At 42.5% G+C, this 25,337-nt stretch overlaps 1 protein-coding gene across 1 annotated transcript; it reads right to left on the bottom strand.

The window, feature by feature from the left end:
- Positions 1-461: 461 nt before the first annotated feature.
- On the bottom strand, positions 462-24,974 carry aldh1a2 (aldehyde dehydrogenase 1 family, member A2). The gene is made up of 13 exons (XM_030415300.1): positions 24,620-24,974; positions 15,851-15,955; positions 14,707-14,847; positions 14,129-14,258; positions 11,586-11,647; positions 10,717-10,845; positions 9,418-9,531; positions 5,272-5,374; positions 4,258-4,442; positions 3,969-4,133; positions 3,575-3,732; positions 1,603-1,677; positions 462-1,367 (listed from the first exon to the last, which is right to left on the bottom strand). The coding sequence occupies exons 1-13, from the start codon at positions 24,734-24,736 to the stop codon at positions 1,295-1,297; spliced, it is 1,557 nt and encodes a 518-aa protein (XP_030271160.1). The 5' UTR covers positions 24,737-24,974; the 3' UTR covers positions 462-1,294.
- Between the last annotated feature and the right edge of the window lie 363 nt (positions 24,975-25,337).

Below are 25,337 nucleotides of genomic sequence, written 5' to 3'. Positions count from 1 at the left end.
CTTACATATTGCATCTTTACCATATATGTGATTTGTAGAAATGCACATTACCAACGTTATTCTGGTGAAAGGGTTGAGCTAAGTGATTGATCATTATATTATTTCCACCATGCTTTCAAAGTATCATTCCAGACAAGCGGTAGAGCTGACAGCATTAAGGAGCCCTTAAGCCCAAGAGAAAAAAATCTGAAATTATAACTACTTTCCTAATTAAAGAAGTGTTGCACACATATTTCAAGGACTCTCTTTGAGCCAGTTTGCTTCCTATTGAGATGCACCAGTACAAGACATTCAGGTAAAACTAATGTCTGTGAGGTTCAGCAGCAGGGTTTTTATCTCCTGACCGATTAATGCAGCATGTGCACAACAAGATCTCTGTCCTGAATTAAACTGTGAAATGTGTGACCTTTTGAGCAGTTGAATGAATAACCGAGTGAACACACAGGAAAAAACAGGTTTTCAGTAAAAAAAAAAGGCTTTACTGAAAAAAACTATGGTAATTTTATAATTTCATAGCATATGATTGTATAAACATAAACATAGATGGACATCAATGAAAATCAGTTACATAATGTTTAAAATTACATCTACTCCTCTTTTAGCAGGTGAGAGTAAAATGCTTTTAAGAGGTTAAAATCTTCACGTTTACATCAGTCAAAGGTCGACATACAGTGTTAAGTCATACAAGCTAAAATATAAACAAAGACAATTAGAAATCAATTTTAACTGTGAATTAACGTTTCATCCATTCATATCTGAGGCTGACGACACCAGTGGTCTTGAATGAGCTGACATGCTTGCGTAAGTTCTACCAAGACAATGACACATGAGGTTTCTGACGATCATACCGCACAGTACAAAGAAAAACTGCCTCTCAACACGTGACAAGTTGCTAGTAAAGGGTTGATTGCAAGTGCGGCGACTGAGTCTCTGAGCATCCAGCAACTGTGGGGTGAAGATCAGGGTTTATCGGCTGGGAACGGGATGTTATTTGGGTTTGCAGCCTCCCCTATCGTCTCTGTGAGTGCTTAAGTGTAGTTAGTGGAGGAGGTATATATTATGGGGGTAGTTCAGTGGTTGTCAGTTAGACTAGAGACAGTCCACAAACTCAAGGCGGGTGGAGATTGGCGTGTCCGTGGTGAGCGATTGTGGAGTTGACGAGTGTCACAGCCTGTAGTTACCGTGGAGGTAACTGGTTTTGATGGTAATGTGGTTTGCCACCGTGGACGGACCGACAGGAAGCAATGTCAGTGATGAGGAAGACGCTACCTCCTCCCACAAAAGTGTGGCTGCCTTAAGAGTTCTTGGCAACCATCTTCATTGTGATGGTCTTCACTTCTGAGTACTCCTTTAAGCCGCTTTCTCCCCTGAAAACAGACAACAGGAAATGGTCACAATGCTGCTCGTTTTATCTAAACTATCATCCCCTCAGCAGCTTTGAAATATGGTGTATACACTGCGGGAGGCTCCTGATGTAGAAACATTGCAATATCCTCTTAGATGAAGATTTATGTGATGTTAAGCAATTTCTGAAAATAGCCTTTCAAAACACAGAGTCAGTATTAGATATATTTAGTGGGCAGGAAACCAAGTCATACTCACAATTCACGTCCATTGCCAGACATCTTATATCCTCCAAATGGACACTGTGTGCTCAGAGCATTGAAGCAGTTTATCCTGGGAAATACACAAAACATTGATCACTCTTGTGTGTTTGACTCATGTGGCTTGCTGTTATAAAATGGCGCATAACTTTGTCCAAAGCAGTAGTGTTACAGCTGCATGCAGTAAGACCGAAGTTAAAATGTAAAGTCATTGTCATCGCTGTTTTGGAAACCATCTGGGTTTAACAACATAATTCCATCATTATATAACAAACACAGCTGAGAGTTGTCAGGTTGTATATTTGTGAATTCACCCACTGCAGGCGCTTGGGTGGGAAAGAAAGACTGAATGAATGCAAAGAAGATTGAAGTTGAGGTCGAGTAGAAATGGGAAAACCTTTGGATTGGTGCCGCCTAAAGACAAAGAGTTTTCAGCCATACGTCTGAAAACGAACTGTCAAGTCTGACTGAGAAGATCCTAGGAAGGACGGCGAAGGATTCTGCGCTACGTGAAGCATTTTTTTATACAGTAACCCTTAACACAGAGAAACACAATTCAAACTGAGGAGCTGTGTCAGTTTGACGAGCAGATATTAAGAATTGGAAGAGAGAGAACTGACTTTGAATGGAACCACCAACAAAGTTTGTTTACAATAACTTCTGTGTGCTAAACCCCTGCATCACGCACTAGCTGTCATATTTATTCCAGATGTTATTTCAAAATAGTATACATTTAATTCCTCTAAAATGCATGTGTGATCCTTTTGTGTTAATAACCTAATAGACTTAAGAAAATGTCAGCTTGAGTTTACCCAAAACTGGCTGTTAGTCCGAGTTTGTAGCTGTTGTGAAGATATCAAAGAGGCTAGTAATATCGTCAGAACAGCAAGTGTAAGTATATTTATTCAAACATTACAGCTTAGAAGAAAATGACAACAAGTTTTCTGATTTCCTATATCAACCTCCAGCTGTCAATGTGACTGTTCAGTGTCCATTGATGTGCAACATTTGTGAAAATATGCTTATTCACTTGAGAGTTAGATGAGAAGATTGATACCACTATTACGTCTATAAAGTAAATACGAAGCTACCACCGGCAGACACCTAGCCTCATCTATGGTGATTTTGTGAAGGTGTACTTGCGAAGTCTACAAAACAAAACTAATGATGAGACTTAATATTAGATATAGGGCTGAAAGAGATTTCCTCAGGGTGTCACCTTAGTCAACACGAAAAAGTCACATCTATAAGATCAGGAGATGACTGAAGACACTAGTCAGTCAAAAAACGTCTTTGACGGCAAGCCGTCATTGTGTTATTTGGGGTATTTGGGATATTGTTTGTAATAGCCAGGATTTGCAGAGGAAGAGAAGATGGTCAAAAATGTCTCAAGGTACCAAACAAAATCCTCAACAGATGAAGATAAGTAGGATGGTGAATGATCAGCACTCAGAATGACGGACGAAGTAGAAAAATGTTTCCTCAGCTGGCAGAGGATTGCAGTCAAGTATGACATGCGGTGAAAAATTCTTGGCAGATGCTGCCTGTTAGCTATACGTCTACTCCTGCTTACAGCCATCTGCAGGCGATTACAAAAGAAACATGACTTCAGGTGAAATCAAGAGGTGATGTTTTATGACCATTTCATTTATACTCTACTCATACACTAATTTATATATAATTATAAAATGAGGGTGTCAATTTACATTTACAAGCTCAGTTTTTGCATTGTTGTCTTGCACTGACACGTTGCTTTTGATATATTTACATCTCGAATGTCTGAGCTGAGGGGAAAAAAGTGAAGAAAAGGAAGGAAAACATTTCTTTGTGGCTTGTGTAATGATAGTGAGGTGGCACGAAGCCAGTCAACAGTTCCTGGATGCCAGAGTCTTTTCTGAGATGGTTGATACTTTCCACATGAAAAATATTACTTGTTGCAGCTAAAAGAAAACACAGCAGATGAAACTTACCAGACAGTGCCAGCCTGCATGGCTGTGGTCACGGTCATGGCTTTGTTGATGTCGTTGGTGAAAACAGCCGCAACAAGACCATAATCTGTGTTGTTGGCTCTTTCTATCACTTCCTCGATAGTTTTGAACTTCATGATCTGCTGGACGGGGCCAAAAATCTGTAAGCAGATCAAATATGTAGGTTTGTTACTTGGTCATATTATGAAGTCTGACACTTTAGTACTAACAGTTTTAAATGCAGAACATTGACTTGAATTAAGTGTTTTTATATTGTGGTGTTACTACTTTCTCTTGAGTGAAGAGTACCACTTCCTCGAAAACTGTTTTTCTCGCAGGTATACATGCATTAGATGTGCTGGAGCTGACAAAATCCCCATTCTTTATAGCATTGTACCTCCTCTCTGGCGATGCGCATGTCATCCCTCACATTAGAGAAAACAGTGGGCTCAATGAAGAACCCTTTCAAGCCCAGGGCTTTGCCTCCGCACTCCAGCTTGGCTCCTTCACTGATGCCACTCTGGATAAACTCCAACACACGATTCTGTTGCTCCCGACTGATCTGTGGGGGAGGAGAAGACACATTACATCAGATCCCAGGGCCGAGGAGATAATTAAAGAAAGGTAGGGAGAGTGGAAGATGCATCGAGTGATAAAAAGAGAAACTACTTTTGTGTTGAACTCACCTGCGGACCCTGCTCAGTAGTGGGATCAAATGGGCTGCCGACTATCCTTCTCTTGGCTCTCTCCACACTCCTCCGGACAAACTCATCATATATGGGCTCCTCCACATAGATGCGAGAGCCTGCTGTGCAGCATTGGCCTGCGTTGAAAAACACGCCCTGGTGGGCCTGTTCTACAGCCAGATCCACTGGGGAAAAAAAGAACAATTGGTCAGAAACTACCCCAATTTGTTTTAACTTCCACCAGGGAGGTTATGTGACCGTTTGTTGGTTGGTTGGTTTGTCAGCAGGATTTCACAAAAACTACAGAACAGATTTTTTTTTTTTTTTTTACATATTTGGTAAGTTCTCAGGGGATAACGCATGGATCTTGATGAAAAAAAGGAGGTAGAGTTTGAAGGGGACGACTGGGCCTTGCAGGAGGTATGTGCTCTACTGAGCACCATTATAGGTTAAATCATGAGTCTAATAACTTATTAATACTGTTTGATTGTGAAAAAGGTCAAAATTTAATCATCTCATCTACACACAAAAAAATGAGTGATGTGTGGAGTATATTGTTACACAATTTGCCCACATATTTATTGGAGCTATCCTGTGCAAATCTGATACCTGACACCTGAGAGACAGGACCCTGCTGTTGCGCACAAAGAGTTAACGGACCCCTGTGATTTATGGGTCTCGGCTGAAGCACCCGACGGAGTCAGGGCCCATTCTCCTGATTTACAGGGCCTGGGGAGCCCCTCTCACGGCTGCTGAAAGCATCTGAAAGACCCACCACCCCCAGTTTGGTGAGCCACTTAGAATTTATATGAAACCCATCCATCCACAGGTTTTCATAGCACTACAAAGCTTTTGAGCATGTTAAGATCTTCACTCCATGTGACAATCTACGTTTATCCACAGACTGAAAGTCCTGAAAATGGGAACTTAACAAAACAACGATAGTGACGGACCACCGTGTGAGGGTGACAGGTAAATGAAGCACTGAATCAACAACATTAGTTGAAAACTTACTATCAGCATCAGCAAAGATGATGTTGGGGTTTTTTCCTCCCAGCTCCAACGTCACTCTCTTTAGGTTAGTCTTCCCAGCTGCTTCTTGGATCAGCTTGCCGACCTAGAAGAGGAAAGAGATCAGGGGTTTACTCAGAGAGATGCAGGCCAGATCAGTAAATCAGCCGAAGCCATTAAAATAGCTTAGAGAGGTTGGTTAGCTCCAAACAGGGAATGCACCGGTAGAGCAGCTGAAACATGAGTTCTCCAAACACACAGAACAAATATCTATTACAGGTTTTCTGGAGACGGCCACAGGAAAACAAAAAGATGTATCAGCCGATTATGGAATCTGATGTCTAATAAAGGGCAGGAAGAAGTAACCACAAGGTGTGTGTGGTGTTCTGTGATCCGACTATCTGAGACAGGAGGGGGGTTTGGTATGAAACCGGTCTGGTGTGTCAATAAAGGCGACGACAAGGGATCTGCTGTGGTTTTTCTTTATCTTTCTATCGTCCCTGTTTCCTCTTTACTCCTTATCACGGAGGAAAATATCGTATAACAAAAGGAAAACCAATGGATAAAACACTGAAGTACAGCATTGCTTGATATGGTCATTGAGTAAGCCACTTGTCTTAAGAGACCATACCAGTCTTTCTGCATGTTTACATAAGTAAAATCTTTGTTGACCATTTTCAAACATTTACTATAAAGTTTTAGATTCTTTCATGCTTCATTCTTTTCATTTGCTTTGCCGTTACTGGCCGCCATTGACTTTCATTTGTTTTCTTATGATATGAAAATAGACTAGCAGACTCAAAACTTGTGTATTTTGCGTCACATGCATTTGTTTTTGTTGCATGACAATGTTATGACATTATTATCATAATAAGGCAGTTTAAATCTGTATTTTGATTCCTCACAGTTTCGATGTCCAGTAAATGCCTTGCAATCAAAGACAAAATAAACTTTTGAATTTTAAACGGTTTCTAAACAGTTGTGAAACTTCCTTGTATGATGTAAAGTACAAATCGCTTGTAGTAGATAGGCCAAAACATGCAAAACAGTTGATATTGTTCTGTCAGGGATTAGTTTGACATTTTGGAAATTATGCTTATTTTCTTTCTTACTGAGAGTTAGATGAGGAGATCCAGCAGGAGGTTAGCTTGGTTTAGCTTAGCTTGGCACAAAGACTGGAAACAGGAGGAAACAGCTAGCCTGGCTTTGACCGAAGATAATAAAATCCACCTACCTTTACTTCTCAATCTCACTGATTACACACAAACCCCAAGTTTAGTTAGTTAGCGAGTATTAGAGGTACTATGCCCCTGTTTCCAGTCTTAAAGGTCATAAGATTACATGTTTATGGTGACAAATCATTTAAAAATCAAATCACTTAATCAATCAACAGTTTTGATAGTTGTAACTTTGTGTGAAAAACAGATGGGATTCCACATTTAGGGGCTGAATGTCATCGTTAACACCTCACACCTTATCTAATGTACAATTTTGTCATCCAACTCTCAACAAGAAAGCAAATGCGCTTCCCACAATGTTGAGCTGCTCCTTTAATGCTGATAGAAAATGGCAGTGTCAGTGATGACGTGGTCAAAAGTCTCAACAGTGAATTAGTTGTTCCAACAGAAATCTTTTCTGTGTTACAACATATTACATTAACTCTAGATAACAAAAAGATAACAAGCATGAGAAACCCCGCAAACCTCCCTCACGACACTACACCCCAAACAAGTATTCATCTTCCTGTTACTCATACTTTCTGTTTTATTTTCCACAAAGTACTGACGGGATAAAGTGGGAAAATACCCTCCAAAAACCCCCACCTACAACATGGAAAAGTCTCATATTCTCTCGCTATATTCTCTATTGTTTAAGTGGCTATAAGATGATATGGCAGAAAACAAAAGGGTAGAGCGGAATCAACCCTGTGCTGTGGCTCGTACTGTAAGTAAGCTGTATAAAAGCAACACAATACTTGGCTGGGCTTCATGTTTCTGATGTGTTTTGTCTGTCTTTGATCAGAAACACAAAGAGGCTGACTAAGGGGAGACTGGCGTGTGTTTATTCAAGGGAAGAGGAAACACGCTGGGCTGCGAGACTCCTCCGTGTGGAGTCACGGCCACATGTGAGTCAGTGCAAGGATGAGTTGTGGCCCTGATATCCACCTGTAGCTTCACGAACACCTTCCAGCCTGTGAGGAGATGCCGTGGTCACCAGTCTCCCCCTCCCCAACCCCTGCTACTACAGTGCGGTGACTCACTGTCTGGGCATCAGCCGTCTCTTCCAGCACTGGCTCATTCTCTAAGTAATTGACTCCAGATCACATGAAACAACAGGAAAACTAGTTAAGAAGAAATGGGCCACTCACAAAGGAAATGTTCAATCACGGCGTTATGATAAAAGAAAGAAAATGTTGCCAGGCTACAGGGAGGACCCCCAAAAGTGCTTTAGCATTTAGCATTTGAGGAACCTCTGCCTACAGGAGGAGGGACAAAGCTCAACAATAGTTTTCGTATTCTCTAGTCTCCCACATATGAAACGGATTCTTCTATAAAAATGTTTTTCTGTTACACCTGAACTAAAATAATTCCATAATTCAAGCTGTTAATGGTCCCAAATTGGTGTGGTGGCGCGCTGCGAGATGGTGGGACACACAAGTCGATCGCCAGGTTGGTTTATAGGTGTGTGATGTTTCTGAACTCCTGTGGAGCAGCTGGTTTCTGGGAGAAAAAAAAAGTGACCTCACTGACTGTCCAGCCTTTTCCAGTGGGATTCACAGGAAGTGCCTTTTGGAAGATGGCCATGATGTCGCACTGCTGCCTGATGCATTGCTCCAAAAACATGTTGCTTGAAAGCATCTCCACTGAGAGGGAGTTTTGACAGATGCGTCATTTGTGGATGCCAAACTGATTCTCTTCTCTCTTTGGTCTATACAGATGGGAGGCTTCTTTCAAACTGTCAGATAATCCAACAATTAACATTCTTTGTAAGTCAGGGACGTGGGTCATCAGATTTGTCAAAGCTGTTGTTTTCAATTTCCTATACAAGCTACTTGTGGTTTCTGTGACGATTACTGAACTGAACTCCAATTTTCTGTGAAAGGGCACAGACTGGGACAAATCTTCCCCGTGGGTCATACAGAGAGTGAGCGAATAGATGAAACAAACATCAATTTGCTCATCACATCTGATAATTACACAAGACAGCTACAGTCAGGGGAAACTTTATAAACTTTGACAAATACTGTCTATGACAAATTCTTCATTATTTGGGCCTTCTTATAAAAAAAAGCATTGTTTCTATCCGTCCCTGTGTCCTAGGTAGTGAGATCCGATCACGAGTGGTTGCTCGAGGCGCGTTGTAAAGCCAGGTGTGAACTGAGCTGTCCACTTGCGATCGGATCACCCGAGACGTGTGTTAATACCAGGTGTAAACAGGCTAACATGCACGCTGATTCTCCATCACACCACCGGAGTCTAAACAGACATCTCCAGAAACCCTAAAACCAAGTCTAATCTGGACATTACATAAACCTGGCTCATGTAACGCAGATACATGTGAAATGCAGACTGGTCCCATCATAACATAAATTCCACATTAGGGTTGCTGTAAACGGTTTTACCAGAGGGGTTCGTTTGCAGTTAGAAATAACAGATGTTTATAAATGATCTGCAGAGAAGGAATCTGCTGTCACTCTGGCTGCTCCCTGGAATGCATGTGGACCACAACACCTCGGAGCGCTCAACACCTAACATGGTCTGTCCTTGATGATTGAGCTTGCCATTAACTACTTCCCTGTTTCTGCAAAGCTACAAGGGTTTATCCCGTGTGTGTGTCCTGATAGTGAGCTCAATGAAAAGACGCTAGTTAATACAGCAAAGGAAAACAGAAGAGGGGTTTCAGAGAGATGTGTTTGTATACTGCATGTGTGTGAGATAAAATCAGAGCCCTCCTGTCACGAGCGGTAATGACAGGGCACGCAGCTCAACTAAGATGTTTATCATTTAGACTTCAATACAGGCACACAATGTCCCCTAATTACCCAGCCTTGCTCTTATGCTCTGCACATGTTGGCCACTGTGTCACTTGCTGACAAAAAGCAGGCATTAGACAGCTGTTGATCTGAACCACTTTATTAGAGAAAAGTACCTCGGTTGATCCCGTGAAAGCCACTTTGTCTATGCCCATGTGCGAAGCGATCGCAGCTCCTGCCGTTGGCCCGAATCCTGGCAAAATATTGACGACTCCCGGTGGAAACCCGGCCTGTCAAAACAATATGAGAGGAAACAAGCTTTAGCGGAGATGACAGCAGAGCCAAGCAAAACCACAGGCGGTGTGGGGGAATCCGGACCCAACCCAACCTCCCTACCAGCAGAGAACGCACAGAACATCAAAAAGAAGAAGGCAACAGACAGATAGTCTCCAAAGTGAGGCGAGGTCAGAGAGAACAGGGGGAAGACAGGGAGGATGTGGACACTGAGATTTGTACAGCGTGATTAGGTTTCTCTACATAAACTTGTGATGCATTGTTCCTGTCCTGTTCAACCCCCTCATATGTTTACCCCTAACATACACACTCAATGACCCTGTACCTACAATATAATGCACTGCACTTACTATGTGCTTGAATTAGTTGTATTTGATGTTTTACTGTCCAAGCTGCACTGTACGTGAAGCTCTGTCATGTTTTGTCTACGCTTAGTGTGTCGGTGCTCTTATATGTACGTACCTAACATAAAGGAGCAGTATGTAAATTATCACCAGACTGTGTGGAAGTAAGAATTTTGATGTTATGTTACAGAGACACAGTATCTACTGAAGTTAGCATGCTTAGCTTCCAGTTGGGACCAACTGGCTACATGGCTAACTGAGCTAGCAGTAAGTGGTTCCTCTATATGTCGCCACCTATTTGTTTGACGTATGAATTCAAGAGGTGGCCAGTTCTTACATATTACACAATAAGGTATATAAAGTGTTTTGTGTGTGTGTTTTGCCCTGCTCACAGGGAAGTATGTTGACTTTTTAAAGTGGAATTTCTGAACACTTTAAATACCACATTGACCTCTGTTGTACTGAGGCAGCTGCAAAAATCTCTGATTAAAATCTCATCACCCTAGCTAATTAAATCCAAACTATCTGCACGGTAACAGACCGCTACGAGTGAGTAATGAAAAATTTTCTGTTGTGATTTCAGTGAACTGGCCCTTTTTTTTATGACTGATTCTGAGAGGATGAACCAGATATTCAAGTGACACTCGGTTAAACATCTGCTTTTTGTCACCTCGTAGTTACACTAACATTAGACTATCCAAATAAAGCGTTTGCCAGATTCACAGTGAACTTTGTGTTCTTGGCAAACCTGTGAGTGATTCCGATTCAGTATGCTAGAGCACTAACTTTGAACATGTGAACTCATTGTGGCTGGCAGCGAGTGATCCTGTCAGTTACCTCTTTGACGAGAGCCGCTATGTACAGGCAGGTGAGCGGTGTCTGTTCAGCCGGCTTGAGGACAACAGTGTTTCCACATGCGAGCGCTGGTCCCAGCTTCCATGCTGTCATCATCAGAGGGAAGTTCCACTGTGTGACACACACACACACACACACAACACACACGCGCACACACACACACACACACACACACACACACACACACACACACACCGGAAAAAGACATCATGCATCTGACTGACACACTGGGTGGTCACAAGTCAAGCTCAATAACTCACCGCTCTTAAGTCACTTACTCTCATTTTCACTCTGTCTAAACATAGTCAAGTGAGAAAATGTTCTCGGCACTTGTACAGTATTTTCTCTTCCCACAGTATTCTGAGAAAGCCGGGAAATTGCAACACATGTGCAATAAACCCATATCACTGTACAACACACAGGCCTGTGTTATTTCTGCTTTGCACAGGAGCCCATGGGGCTCAACGCAGAACCACACGCTTTCTGCACTCTTGCACAATCAACAGTGTCTCTTTCTCCTTGATCTTTTACTCCTTTCTCACCATTCTCCTTTCCTCAAAACCCACTCTATGAAATCCCTTTAGCTCACTCTTCTGCCTCGCATGTCTCCATCTCAATTACTCAAGCTCGCTGGCACCGTTATTTTTGGGGCTTACCAGCAGGATTTAGCCGAATAAACAGTGACTGTCAGGGAATTACCGGAAAATGCAGAATGTGATTCAACAAACAGGCCGGACTAACAACCAACGACGTCCCTTTTTAAACTTTGCAAATTCGCTCTTATCTTTTCAAGCCCTTGTGTCCATTTGTATCCATCATGCATGTCACTTGTAGAAAAGGGGAATACTCACAGGGATAATTTGTCCACAGACTCCAATGGGCTCATATCTGGTAAATGTCAGATACTCTCCATCTGTGCAGGAACACACACGCACACACACAAACGAGAAACCAGTGTTAGTCATTCCGAGCTTTAGTAGTTTAAAGCCTGAAACACATGAAAAATGTCAGCACCTGATACCCCCGCTGTTGTTGACTCAACATGTTAATTTGTAAACGAATCCACACGCAACATTCCTGGTGACTTTACCCTGGTGAGAGATTACATTTCCTACAGCGCAGGCATGTGTGTAACAGTTTTAGGTCATAGAGATGGGTGTTATGCTGGAAAGGTTTGCTCATTCTTCTTGCATTACTTAAGTAAAAGGAGGTACTTACTGAGGGTGTGCCATGCCTGTTCATTCCCCACAAAAACAATTGATATTGAGAAATGTGTGTTTAAATTTGTTACAACAGTCGTCAGCTGATGAAACATTGCCTAATGTTGCGTTTGGACTGGAATGATCAATGCGAGATGACAAGCGAGATAATCATTTTCGGTGTAACAATGGACGCAACACTGTGGTAAAGATTCCCACATGTCAGACTTGTTCCTTATTTCCGCAGTGGATGTTGGGCCTTTCCAAACAGCTATTGTTTGGAGAACGAAACTATAAACCTATTAGACAAGAGATTTTCAGGAGGAACTCGAGTATCTGCAAGCGTTGTTTGAAAGTATGACGCCTGCAAATGACTTATATTTCAATTTGGAACGAGCAATGTAAACTATACTGGACTGCGTAGCCAAAGGTGCTCCACACAATGACTCTCCCCATTCATTTCACACTGTCTGCGATAGAGTCGAACACAATAAGCTTGGCATAACGTGCGAGGCAGAGAGATGCTGAGAGGTGGCTGCTGGTTAGACGTCCTGCACTACATCCCGACAGGTGAACAAAAAAATGGTAACTTGCATCCTACAGGCTACAGGAACACATTTGTTTATGTTCTCTGAAGGTCTACTAGTGCAATAAAGCTCAAACCAAAGCCCTGGGAAAATGCTCGCCGAGGTTGGTTTGGCAGCAGCGCACAAGAGAAGCTTTAAGAGGGACATTACAGTGGTATCAGCAGATTTCCCATGTCCTTTCTTTTATTCTATTTCCTTTTTTTGTGCTTCCTGTTGAAACAGACATTCAGAGTTCCTCTTTTTCCACCTCCCAAGTCAATAGCGATGGCAGCCTCCTCAGGACGATGTTAGCGTTTGGTTTGACGGCCAGTTTAATACTTATGTTTGCTGAGTATAGGCCTTAATTTTTCTACAAAACCATATATTTTCATTCGACTTAATACACCAAATTTCTTGAATTGTTGATTAACATCTCCATAATTACAAAGGATCAAATGATAATGTGTAATGTATAAGGTTGAGCGTTTTAGCTTCTTTCAGGTCATTGTTTTAGTTTTCACACACTCTCTCGCTCGTGTTGTTGTCAACAGACAGAATTAATGACTAGCTGGTGAACACAGTGAAAGATTTAGCAGCTAAAGAGCCAGATATTTCCCTCAGGTGTTGGTAGGGACCAAAACAGAGCTCAAGGAGAGCACCCAAGACACTCGGTTACGTTGGTGGCAGTGGGGTCTTGTTTTCCACTGTGTCTTTGGGTTATTTGCTTTTTCTTAGCTTAGCTTGCTCAGTACAGCTAGCAGGCTAATTTTGCCGAATGACTGAGATCCTGGCTTTAGATTAGGCTTTTTTTCTGTGGTTTCACTCACTACAGGGGAACCCGTGAACACACCTTTCAGAGATTTAGGCGGGTGTCTAAAAAACACACGCTTATATTTATTTGTTCGCTCCGTCCTGTCACGATCAGGAAACATCTAACTATTTAATCATTAAGGACAGCGGGAGGATATTCAACAGTGGTGTAGTTCACATCTGAGATATATACTTTACATGTTGAACTACTACTATTACTTCTGATAAATCTTTAAGTTTACTTCTTATTTAATTATTTTGTATTTTATTTGATTAAGATTTCAGTATAAGTCTGTTTGGGATCGAGCCGCTGGGCTTTTCACTGACGGGGTTTAGTGTTTCTGAAAATGTAAGGTTCAAAAAACTTCAATTCATAAATAAATATCTTGTCTTCGTACTGTTATCAATGGAGTATATGACAAAAAACAATTCGTAAAGTATCACATTCCTTTTTATCTACGTTTCACTCTGTGTCCAAACTTTTTGGGATCATGGTTGTCCCAACCGTTGCCTGAAGTAAATACAAAAATGAACAAAAGCATGATGTAAATGAGGGCTCCTGTCTTTAGGATGTGACCAAGAAACCAATTTATGATACAACAGTTTTAAATACTCAATGGTGACACAGTCCAGTCAACATTAAAAGTATTTTGGTTTGATATCCAACCAATCCAATAACAGGCCAGCCTCACCTTCACACCTACACACCTACACACCTCTGTGTCCATCTCCAAAACTTGTCTAATCTTTTACTAATAATCTCCAGCCTTTTGTCCATTTCACTAAAACTCTGTTGTAGTCATCGAGGAAGGATCTTACCCATTGGAATACAAGTGCCGTGGATCTTGTCTGCATATCCAGCGAAGTACCTCAGAGTCTTTATGGTTCCTTGGAGGTCCACAAACAGGGTGGGCAGGAAAGGCTTCCCACTGTTCAGTGACTCAATAGTCTGAAGAGAGACGGGGGAGACGTTTTGAGAAATATGTGATATAACCTTGTGATCCTCACATAATTCCATACTGTTCCAGTCTTAACACTCTCCCAGGGGTGAAATGTGACACCAAGATAACACTAAACCACAAATACAGCCCCTAAGTTACATTTATATGTTCTCTTTAAGGCAAAGTACGTTTATATTTCTTAAACACAGGGGAGGCCCAAAGTGCTTCACAGGAGGCATAAAAACGCTTTAATGAGCAAGAAAACCAACTAAATAAAACAAGAACAAAACATTATAAACAGACAAAGAAGTAGTGGTTATACTACAGTTTCAATGCAGCAACAGCACTGTTATGAATAATAAAACAAATATGGTAATAATCCAGTGTATAAGAGGACACATATACACATTATAACATTGACTGATGGGGGTAAATGCTAATATTGTGCTTTCTTACTGCTAGATAGACACTGTCTCTCTCCACCAGGTCAGCCAGTTTGGCCAGAAGACGACCCCTCTCCGATGCGTCCATCCTTCGCCAAACGGAACCCAAAGAAAAGGCGAGACGAGCCGCCTGCACGGCTTTATCAACATCAGCCTGAGACACAAGAAGGAAACATGATAATCAAACCTGAGACAGTAGACAGATGAATGTGTTAGTCAACACTATTAGTCAATATGCTTCACATTCATTGCTCAATTTTCTGAAAATCTGATTTTAAGAGGCGTGGCGTGATTTGTGACTTCACAAATAGTTTGGAAATCAACCCTGGTTCAATTTTTTCAAATTCAATTACATTTTCAGTAAACACAACTGTGATGTCGAAACGTCCTCCATTGCACAAACACTGAGATGGACTTTGCAGTGACGTACGAGACATCTTCTGTCCAGCACGAAAACTTTAGCACAAGCTTTAAATTCTGTTTGCATACTGTATCAGTGATACAATCTGAAACCGCCATGCTGGTGTGTTGTTCCTGGACCATCACCACAACAGACCAATCACATTCTTGTAATGTCGCTGACCAGAAAAATACACACACGGATGAAGGGATCCACTCTAACACGCACTTAATGTTGTGAAGGGGTAAATTTTTATCAAAGCCCAACCAAGTATGTCTGTTGCCTAAACCTTACAAAGTCACGACAGAAAACAGAAAAAATGGGAATTAACAAGTGAACTTAGGATACAAACTCCAGTGTTTTGGGAGACGGTGCTCTGCTAAACTCTTTCAGTCACAATGGCTTCACATGTGGTCTTTGTCGGTTCTCACAAAGGTGCAATCATGGTCCCGGAGCAACATTAAGTAAGCTGACTTGGACCAACACCAACAAGGTTATATCACATAAACCGCATCAATTAATGCATCAATAATAATGAGCCAATTATGAAGTAATAGACACTGACAGGGCTTTCTATATGATGAAAGCCTTTACTTAAATTCTGTTGTAAAAAAAAAAAACTCTATACTTTTACTCTTCCGCCTTGTACCTGGAGTAGTTCAAATGACTGTCCCACCGCTGATACCATCCGGAGTAAAATAACCCTGTTGTCAATGAAAAGGACGTGACAGAAGATGCTCTGCTGTAGAGAATGTACCTTGTCTGCCTCCTGGACCTCACAGATCTGCTCTCCAGTAGCTGGGTTGCAGGCAGGAAAGACCTTCCCGCTGACAGAGTCCTGCCACTCATTGTTGATGAAGATCTGCAGGGAGGAAAATGCGGTTTTTAGATGAAATGATGGGTCTGGATCATGACGGCAACGTGAAGTAATCTTACAACCTTACTCAAACTGATTTTATTTGAAGCATCTGAGTTTAAGTGAGTGATACAAGACTAAATTCTTTCTTTTTTTTTTTTTTCAAAGTATGTATCTTGTGAAGCAATGATTTCATTCCACCCTGTTGGCTGAGCAGCTCTCCCAGGCTCTTGTGTAAGGGATATGGGAGAATCTCTGGAAATCTGGACACAGATTCCTGCCGGTCCAGCATTGCTCTCTGGGGAGTGCTCCACCATCCAGACAAAAGGGGTGGGGGGCAGATAAATCCCTATCAGACACCAGACCCACACCCACCCACCTAACCATCCACCCACCCACCCCCACACTCGCAGACACACGTTTCACAACATCGCTGCTCGTTTACGAGATCATAAAACACGTGCCGCGTTCGGTTTCTGTGATGCGTTAAAGCGAGTCTTCCGTTAAACAACCGCCTTGGAAACAGGACACACTCGACATCTAAGAGATGGAAAAATAAATGTTTACAAAGCCGGGAATCATGTGAAACACGCTCATACGCCGATGACAAAGTGGAACAAAAGGAAATGCGAGGTGTGATTTGAAATCGCAAATATAGGGGCCGTCTTGCGCAACAGCCCCTTCCTCGCTGACATGTTTGGATCCATTAGGCAGACTACTCACACACTGTTTTTAATGGCTGTCAGTCTGCTTGATGGATAGAGTGCAAGGAGAACATCTGCTGGCACAAATCTATCCCTGTGTATACATGTGCTCTTACCGGCCTTCGACTTTAGAGGAGTTCAGGCGCACCGTGCGCAAAAACCTGAGCGCCGGGTTCAAGTGTCCCGCCGGCCCGATCCTCCCTGAACTACCCGACATGTTTACCTCCATAAACGCTCGTCTTTAAGTACTATTTAATTGGCTGTAAACTGTTAGCCGTGTTTACTTTGGGGCTGGTATAAAATGCCAGGGAGTCTGAAAACTGTTGGAGCAAACACATCATCATGCCTCCCTCCTCCTCCGCCTCCTCATCCGCCTCCTCCTCTTTATTCCCACGGCTCGCGGCCTCATAATGTGGGCCCTGCGTATGAATAACTCACATGCAGACGTTTAAGGTGCTCAGTATCTGCGTGTACCATCCCGCAAGAGCCATTCCTCCCACCCCCCACGCACCTTTACGCACACACAGGCCAGAGTGGCTTCTTCTTTTTCTTCTTCTTCTTCTCAGGGGCCACCTTTAATCTGACGCTCATTAAGAGCACTTCATAAAATTGTCAGTAACGATAAGGAGCAGAGGGCCAGCTACAAAAACAGAAAGTCCTGTAGAGCACTGAATTAGTTTTTAAATTTATAGGGGCCACTGAAGTGGGGCACCCTAAATCAAGAGGAGCCCCCTGACAGCCTCAACAGTCCGAGCAAGAATGCAGACCGTGGGTAGCTTTATGCATGGCGTTAACCCCCTCTCACAAGACGCTGCTAAAGGAGGACGGATGGAGCTGGAGAACAGTGGAGCGAGCCGCCACCTAAATCACGGCCAGAAAAGGACAACTGTCAGCCGCCGCTTGGCTCGGCCCTCTCTCTGAGCTCGGACTGGTGTTGGACTTTTGTCTCGTTCCATTCACAGACTTGATTAAGATGACAGCACCGAGGCGTAAATCAACTCTCAAGGTTTCTTAAAATTGCTTTTTGGGATCATTTGGATGAGGCGCAAAGAACACAAGAATGAAGTGCACATTTTCAAATGATAAATAGTGTTTTTCCTTTCCCATTCCCTGCGGGGTGGATGCTATCGCTTTACATCATGGTTTCGTGTTTATAAAAATCAACAGAGGGGGTGGAAGTATTCAGATCTACCGAAGTACAAGTACTATTACTGCACTAATACACCACTACAAGTGAAAGTCCTGCACTCAAATCACACTCAAGTAAAAAAGTGTACTTAAAATATGAAAAGCTTAAGTGTGCTGCTTTTGAACTCAAGGTTGAGCTCATTTTAACTATTTTTATGTGCTGTTGGTTAGTTTAATCTACAGCTATGCATCTTGTTCTATAACATCATCATATTTATGTCACAATACATAATTGTAATCTGACATGAAACTAGTAATTAAAGCTGTCGGACAAATGTAGCCAAGTAAAAGTGTTATATTATATCATATATCATATTTACCTGTGAGATGTAGTGTAGTAGACATGTCAACCTGCATTAAATGGAAATACTAAATGTGCACAGTACAACACCTGAGTAAATATCAGTGTTGTATGAAGTACCCAAAAGTCAAACGTGAAATTAAAGATAAAATATTACTTTGATGAGAATGAAAGTCAGCCACGTGAGGTGTAATTGAGTAAAAGTCTTGTAATATCTGATTTTAACTGCACTTGAGTTTCCAAAGTACAAGTAAAAGTTACACATATATTAACATATATATTGTATATTAGGAGTCAATATTAAGAATTTTTCAGATTATCTGAATCAGTGTTTTTTTAAATCAGATTACCGATAAAATAAATACATTTGAAAATGACTGATGCAGCAGACAATCTGTCAAGCAACTAGTAACTAAAGTCATCAATATTGGCAACCAAAATGTAGTGGAGTAGCAGAAACACTTGGGTTAAGTTACCCTCAAACTTGTACTTAAGTGCTGTACTTGAGTAAATGTATCTAGTTACATTGTTAGATTTTCCTGAAAAATTCTGTGAGTAATTAGAGTTTTAACTTCGGTGTCCAGAGACAACATTTTCAGTATAAACAGTTTTCTGCTTTTTTGGAACTTTCAGATGATTTAGTTTTCAAACATTCATTTACCAAACCAAAACATTAAAACTGACATCGAGCGCTGTGATATGTGACGCCTGACACATAACGAGGATGCCTGATGTGGATTAGAGCAAAGCAGTAAGCATATAGGTCAAGACTTTTCTGCATGGGCCACAGGGCAGCTGCAAAACATTTAGCAACTCCCCACGCTGTTCTGCAGAAGCTGTCAATCATCATCCAGAGACAGAGAGAGGGAGAGAAAGAGAGAGAGGGAGGCAGAGAGGATCGCCATGGGGACAGTGGAAGGATGAGACAGGAAGGACGTATGGACAAGATCGCTGTGTTCATCAAGTCAACCGCTAATTGGTGCCCGTGTGTTCATTCAAACGCGGGTGTTTCAATCGCCGTCGTCCATCACAGAAAGATCTACACACTAAAGGTACAATGGCTGTGAGCGTCCTTTCGTGATGCTCGCTAAACTTTTGCGTGATTTTTTGCGATAACTCATTTTTTAAGGAGTGAACTGCAATAGGAAGCAAGTAAAGCCAAACATATTTTCTGCAGCTAACAAAACATCTGTTTGGCTCTTTGCTTCTTCTCATAGCTCGGATGGTAACGGCTGAAGGAACATGTAAGTTCTGGCTTTTCTTTTTTTTTTTTTTATAAAAGAGGGGGTGGGTCTGTGTGAGAAGGAGGAGGAGGGGGGGTTATGCATATGTGTGTGTGTTTATACACAACACGCCAAGATTCCACAGCCAGACGGATCCTACCCGGGCACCTGCGATACTCGTCTGCGCAGGAAGTTTCATATCCTCCCCTATCACAGGACCTCTATTTCCTCTCTGGTTCTGGACGGGTTTCAAAACTCTTATAATTGCCGCTGTTACAAGTGAGCGGAGAGAGAGCATGTGAAAGTGGAGACCAGCTGGTGTTTTTTTCCCCTGCTCCTCTCCACATGTCTGACACCGCGGAGCCTTCGTTGTTTTTCACTCACACACCCACAGACAATGCCACCCTGCGCTCCCGGGTTTGGCGAGGGTGACCTCGCTGTCACTGGCTGGCAAACGTCTTTGTCTCGTCGGTGTGTGTGGGCAAAGGGGGTTTCGAGTTGTTCAGTCTGACTCAGAAGTTATGTGAGAAGCCCCACTTTGACATGCGGCTGTAATTGCAAACAACTTCTTATTCACTTTTTTTTTTAGTTGATTCACTCTTTTAATGCAGTAGTCAAAATGCAGCAGATGTTGCACGTCACTGGAGCTGCAGACAGCTTTAGATTAAAGACTTTTTCACGCTTGTATCGTTCTAATTGCTTAAAAGTGTCTTCAAAATCACAAGTGGGATATTAAGGTTTGTTTTATAAAGCTGAATGCAAACTTTGTGGGCATATTCTTATTCAATAAATGCATATTTTAAGTTAAATCCCGAAACTTTTGACCCCCATTTTCAAGTTTCTCAGAGGAGCAAAATACAAGAAAAAAAAATAGACTTAGACCTCTTAGACTTAGTATTAATATTATTCCCTGAACATAATACATCAGAAGTTGCTCTAAAATCTTGAAATGAAATGATGAAGACGGTAGAAAGCAAAAGACAAAGGCTACACAGTTTGACTTTCATGAATCAACAACACAAAACCTCTCCTCTCACTCCTGGACGCTTTTTTTTCTTTTCTTCTTTGTTGCTTTGAACATCTGAGGTTTGATGGGTTTCCTGTGTACTTAACCATTCTTTAAATCTCAGGTCAAGCGAATGTTTAAAGAACAGTAGTTTTACTCATGGGGATCACCGGGCGAAGGAGGAAGTCATTTTTTAAAGAAATGTGACGCTTCTCCGCAGACAAATAAACACGGAGGAGAAGCACTTGTGTCTCCGCTGTTGTCCCGAGAAATGGGCTGCTCTGGCTCCAAACAGATTTATGAAGCCCCGTGTTTTTCATAATGACACCGTAAGGATTTACACGTTCCTTGTCAGGAGGGGCTGAAGGTATGGGAAGTTAACAGGGTAACCTCGCTGTCACTGCTCTTCCTTAAACAGTGATTAAGAGACAGGGGACATGATGTTGACATGTCTGCTAAGATGGTAATTTACACTCACTGCCCAAGAAGGCATTTCACACCAATGGACATATTAATGGCGGCGCACACTTACCCTGTCACAATCCAAGAGATGTGTTTTAGAGAGTATGTGGCCGTGTGTGTGCCGAACATGGAGATTGTGTAAGCAAAAGGCCAGAGAAGGGGGGGGGGGGGGGGGGGGGTTCTCGCTGTGCTCGTTGTGATAAATCATTTAGGTGCACGGTATCCCCTAACTTTGGCTCTGTTTGATCTTGATCGCAGTAAGATGGCGGTTTTGAAGTGAAAAACTCCAGAACCGCAGGTCAGGCTCTGGCGAGGCAGGGCCACTAACCCACACAGTGAGACAGGGTCATAATTTACACCCCGGTGGACAGCACCTAGCATCGGGGAGCCCCAAGCCTCCATCTGTGCTTTCTCAATCAGTGACAGATTGATGGAGCCTCTTATTCATCAGAACTGAGTGGATGTCTCTGCATGGACGACTTTTGCAAATACACGGGTCTGCAGCGGGCAGGTTCTGCACAGGTTCCTACGGTGAAAGTGCATTAAAGCCACCATGAGCAAGGCAACAAGGAAAATTTACAACCGTTGATTAGATTAAGAAATCTTTAACCCAGACGGTGAGCGAGGCCACAGCAGGCTTGATCCCTCAACCTGGTCCTGGTTAGTTCCTTATAATCGTGGGACTATTTTCTGCCTTATTAAAGAGTTAGGCAACAATGAAACTACAAACTACACTTAAAAAAAAAAAAATGCAGATTTTGCCTATACACACTCTTATTAGAGGGCTAACTGCGATCTAATACTTTTAAGAGTTTGCGAAAGGCTCAGCGTGCTCACCTTTCACTTGGGACAATAAAGGCATTTTACAGACTGCTCCCTCAAAGCAAAAGCGGCAATGTTACTTCAATTCCCTGTAAAATCTGTCCCACTAAGTGTCTGCTCTAACAACTCATTATCGCCGAACGGTGTGAAAAACCACAAAGGCCAAAAGTATCACCCACCAGAAAAGAGCAGGAAAGCTTTCTCCGTGTGCCTTAATTATTCACAAAACCCAGCCTCTACTCTCTCTCTCTCTGTTCTCTCTCCTGCCACAAGTGGAAAACATCAATAAATAGCTATCATGGCACTCTTATTTATGGCTTCCTTCGTGGTCCTATCAACCTTTAAACTGTTTCTGTCTTGTAACCCAGCTGTTGGAGCCCTCTAGCAATAGAAACGTGGGGGCAGGGGGAACGGAGAGAAAGATTTTCTCCTTGTGCTTTTCAGCGACAAGAGAAAAGGTTGTGCGAAAACTACTTATTCAGCTTATAGACTAATAACAGAACTCTAATCTCAGAGGGGAAGATAGCTTTACTGATAGAAGCAATGAGTCTTTGACGGTGAGGAGTTCATGACTCGGTGAAGAGGACAAGGGGCAAACGTTGATTGCAATCAGCCTTTTATATCACATACTTCCCCGCTGCAGAAGCAAACCTGTTAAGTAATAATACTGTAATCAGTGGTATTTGTGATTCCAGGGTCGCTCACATGTAATCTTTGCATTGCAAAAAAAAGAAAAAAAAAAAAGAAAAGTCATGGTGACTTGATGACTGAAGATTTTGTTGAATTTCTATGAAAGTTAGAAAAAGACTCATATTAAAGAAAGGATTCATATAACTGAGGAGAATCTGTGCAGCTCCATCCACCCGCCCTGCAGGCCAGTGAGCAGGGTTGGTTGTTCCCTTGCAGCCGGTGGGGTGGAGAACAGGAACAGGGTGTGAGGACAGCCCACGCCAGGGGTTCCCATAAATCAGGGCCCTTCTGCCCCCTATGTCCACCAAACCAACAGGGACTGGATGATCCAAATTCCTTGGGGTTAATTCACCAAGTCGCTCCCTAAATTTCCTCCTGTACACCGTCTCGTCCACCCCTTCAACTAACACTCTGCACTGCGAGGGGAACGGAAAAGCTCTACACAACACGTACCGTCCTCTGTGCAGCGGCAGCAGCAGTGTGCCCTTTGCTCTCAAAACGCTGAGGGTTTGTGTGAACACGGAGCAGTTAAAGCACTGATTGAACTTCCACCACACTATCGTTAATGTGTCCTCTAGGAGACGTGGCATTTTTTCGTCTCACAATCATAAAAAAAAAAAAAACACCAGTTCTGCAGCTAAAAAGACAAGGGTTTTGTTCAGGAGCAGCAGAATTGCAGCAGGGTTACATCCTCAGACTGATAATGAGACGTTACAAAGGGCCTGATCTTAAGACTTAAAGTCACTTCAGACCGTTTCAGTGTGCGCGTATGTTAAAAAGAGATGTTATCAAACAGGCAACAGAACATTTCACATGAGAGCAAATTTCACAGAAAATAGACTGGATGTGTTTTACTGATTAATAATGGCTTCGTTCAGTATGTGTGCTGCTCTTTATATGATACAGTGACAAAATGTTGAGGAACTCCCTGAAAACAGGACTTTCATACAGAATTTCTTCAATTAATTCTAGTCTCTTCTGCAGCACGGTTTGTTTCACAACTCAGATAAAGTTCACCTTTCATCCACCCGCATACTTCTGTGACTGCAGGGCGATAATCTGCACTTTAAATGCTTAAACGTTTCTCCTCTGGACCAACCTCGCTGTCAGATAATAATGAGACTGATTCAAATCACTGCCAATTCTTTGGACTTGACTAACCTGTGTGTAGTGTAAACTGCTGTGATTGCTGTGGCAGAAAGAATTTCGGGCTGCTCTGTTTATACACAAACTCAGCCTTTGCCACTGATCGCTGAAATCACTGTGAGCTATGTAACATTAATTATATTAACAAGTTTACAAGCCGGGGAATGGCACAGAAACGCCGCTGAAGTGAGGCGTTGTGATCAGGGTGGAGGAGCTGAAAGATTTGGTGTATTTCAGTTTGGTATTTTATACTTACTGACTTCTTTTATGGGCTATTTTAATTGACAATATGTTTTATTAATTGGCATCCCTTCCAGTGAGCTGAGAGGAGGTTGGCCTGTGTCTTAACAGAGATAATTATTTACTGTGATTAGTGTTTAATTCACTTTGCACTTCAGGTGCAAAGTGAATTAAAGATGTTCAATTATCTTTGTGAGCCATTTGTTTTAATATATATATATATTTTAAACTTTAAGCCAAAACAACACACATTATTTAGTTTGACACGCCCTTATAAATGAAAGTTTTTGCGCCTGTTGTAGAGTTATTGCAATTAAACGTGGCTTAATTACACACAAAATTCAATTATTAGTCTGTAACATAATCACACATTCGAAAATGCAGGCTGACATCCCTCCTCTGGTGTTGTCTCTCTCTCTCTCTCTCTCTCTCTCTCTCTCTCTCTCTCTCTCTCTCTCTTTTAAACCAAGTTAAGTGAAACCAAGAAGAAACGAAACTAATCAGCTGTAATTCTTAAAATATTACGCGTCAATGATCTCGCTCGGAGGTTATCGATCCCTTCACGCTGAGCTGCGCCGAGCACGTGGACGCACAGAGACTTTTCTAACGTGTCAGCTTTAAAACAATCAGCCCTGAAGGAAATCAAAGTTTTTCCTCCGGAGGCTGCTCGTCAGCTCCAGCCCTGCGAGGAGCAACACGGCGGACTGATAACTGAAGCTGCCCCCCCCCCCACAAAACACACACACACACGGAACACTCTCACACAGAAAAAAACTTTAGCTCAAGAGGAAAAAAGTTTTGAGAGACACACACAGCCACACACATCCAGGAGGAAAAGACGCTGCGCCGTGACGCGCAGAGGCTCAGCGGCTCGGACGGGACACAGACCTTGGTGTACTTGATCTCCGGGTTGGGCACCGGTGAGGGCATCAGCTGGAGGGATGCCATGAGAGCAGCGGGGTCGCTCTTCACCTCTCCGGGGATCTCGATCTTACTGGAAGTCATCTCGGCCGTCTCTCTCTCTCTCTCTCTCTCTCTTTCTTTTCTCTCTCACTCGTCTGCTCGTCCTGCTGCGCCTCTCGGGGGTTTTTTCAACAGATTTCTGATTAGGACTTTGGGTTCCTTCCTGGGTTTATAGCCAGGTGTCAGCCGCGGTTCATTTTCATTGGGCAAAAAAAAGGGAAAGGGCCGTCCTTTTGAAAATTAAATCCACGCATTTACATAAACGACCTCCGCCATGCGTGTTTGAGGAGGAGAAACACATCCACCCCACCCACCTCACACTCCCGGTACACTGCAGCTCTCCGCTGCTCTCACTCCACAGTAATTCATAGCTTTTTACCAACACTTGGTAAAATATTTTTTTTTTTTAAAAAGTGGTGCCGAGGAGGGGATCACCTTCTGATATTTATGTTTATCACAGGTGTGGATTCACGTGAAGTCGATGAATCAGGAAGTTTTAAATCACTTTTTTTTTTTTTTTGCACACACACACACACACACACACACACACACACACACCCACACACACACACACACTAAAACTAATGAAGCCAATATACAAAATCTCCCCCTCACGGTGCATTTAGCAGCTGCTCTGCACTTT

This window comes from Sparus aurata, chromosome 4, assembly GCF_900880675.1.
Source record: "Sparus aurata chromosome 4, fSpaAur1.1, whole genome shotgun sequence".
NCBI lineage: Eukaryota > Metazoa > Chordata > Actinopteri > Spariformes > Sparidae > Sparus > Sparus aurata.
This window is presented reverse-complemented; position numbering and strand designations above follow the sequence as displayed.

Coding starts and splice junctions, on each gene's coding strand:
- aldh1a2 (XM_030415300.1), bottom strand. CDS start 24,736: ATGACTTCCAGTAAGATCGAGATCCCCGGAGAGGTGAAGAGCGACCCC. Junction 15,956..24,619: donor CGGAGATCAAGTACACCAAG/GTCTGTGTCCCG, acceptor TCCTCCCTGCAG/ATCTTCATCAACAATGAGTG. Junction 9,532..10,716: donor TAGCGGCTCTCGTCAAAGAG/GTAACTGACAGG, acceptor TTGTTTTGACAG/GCCGGGTTTCCACCGGGAGT.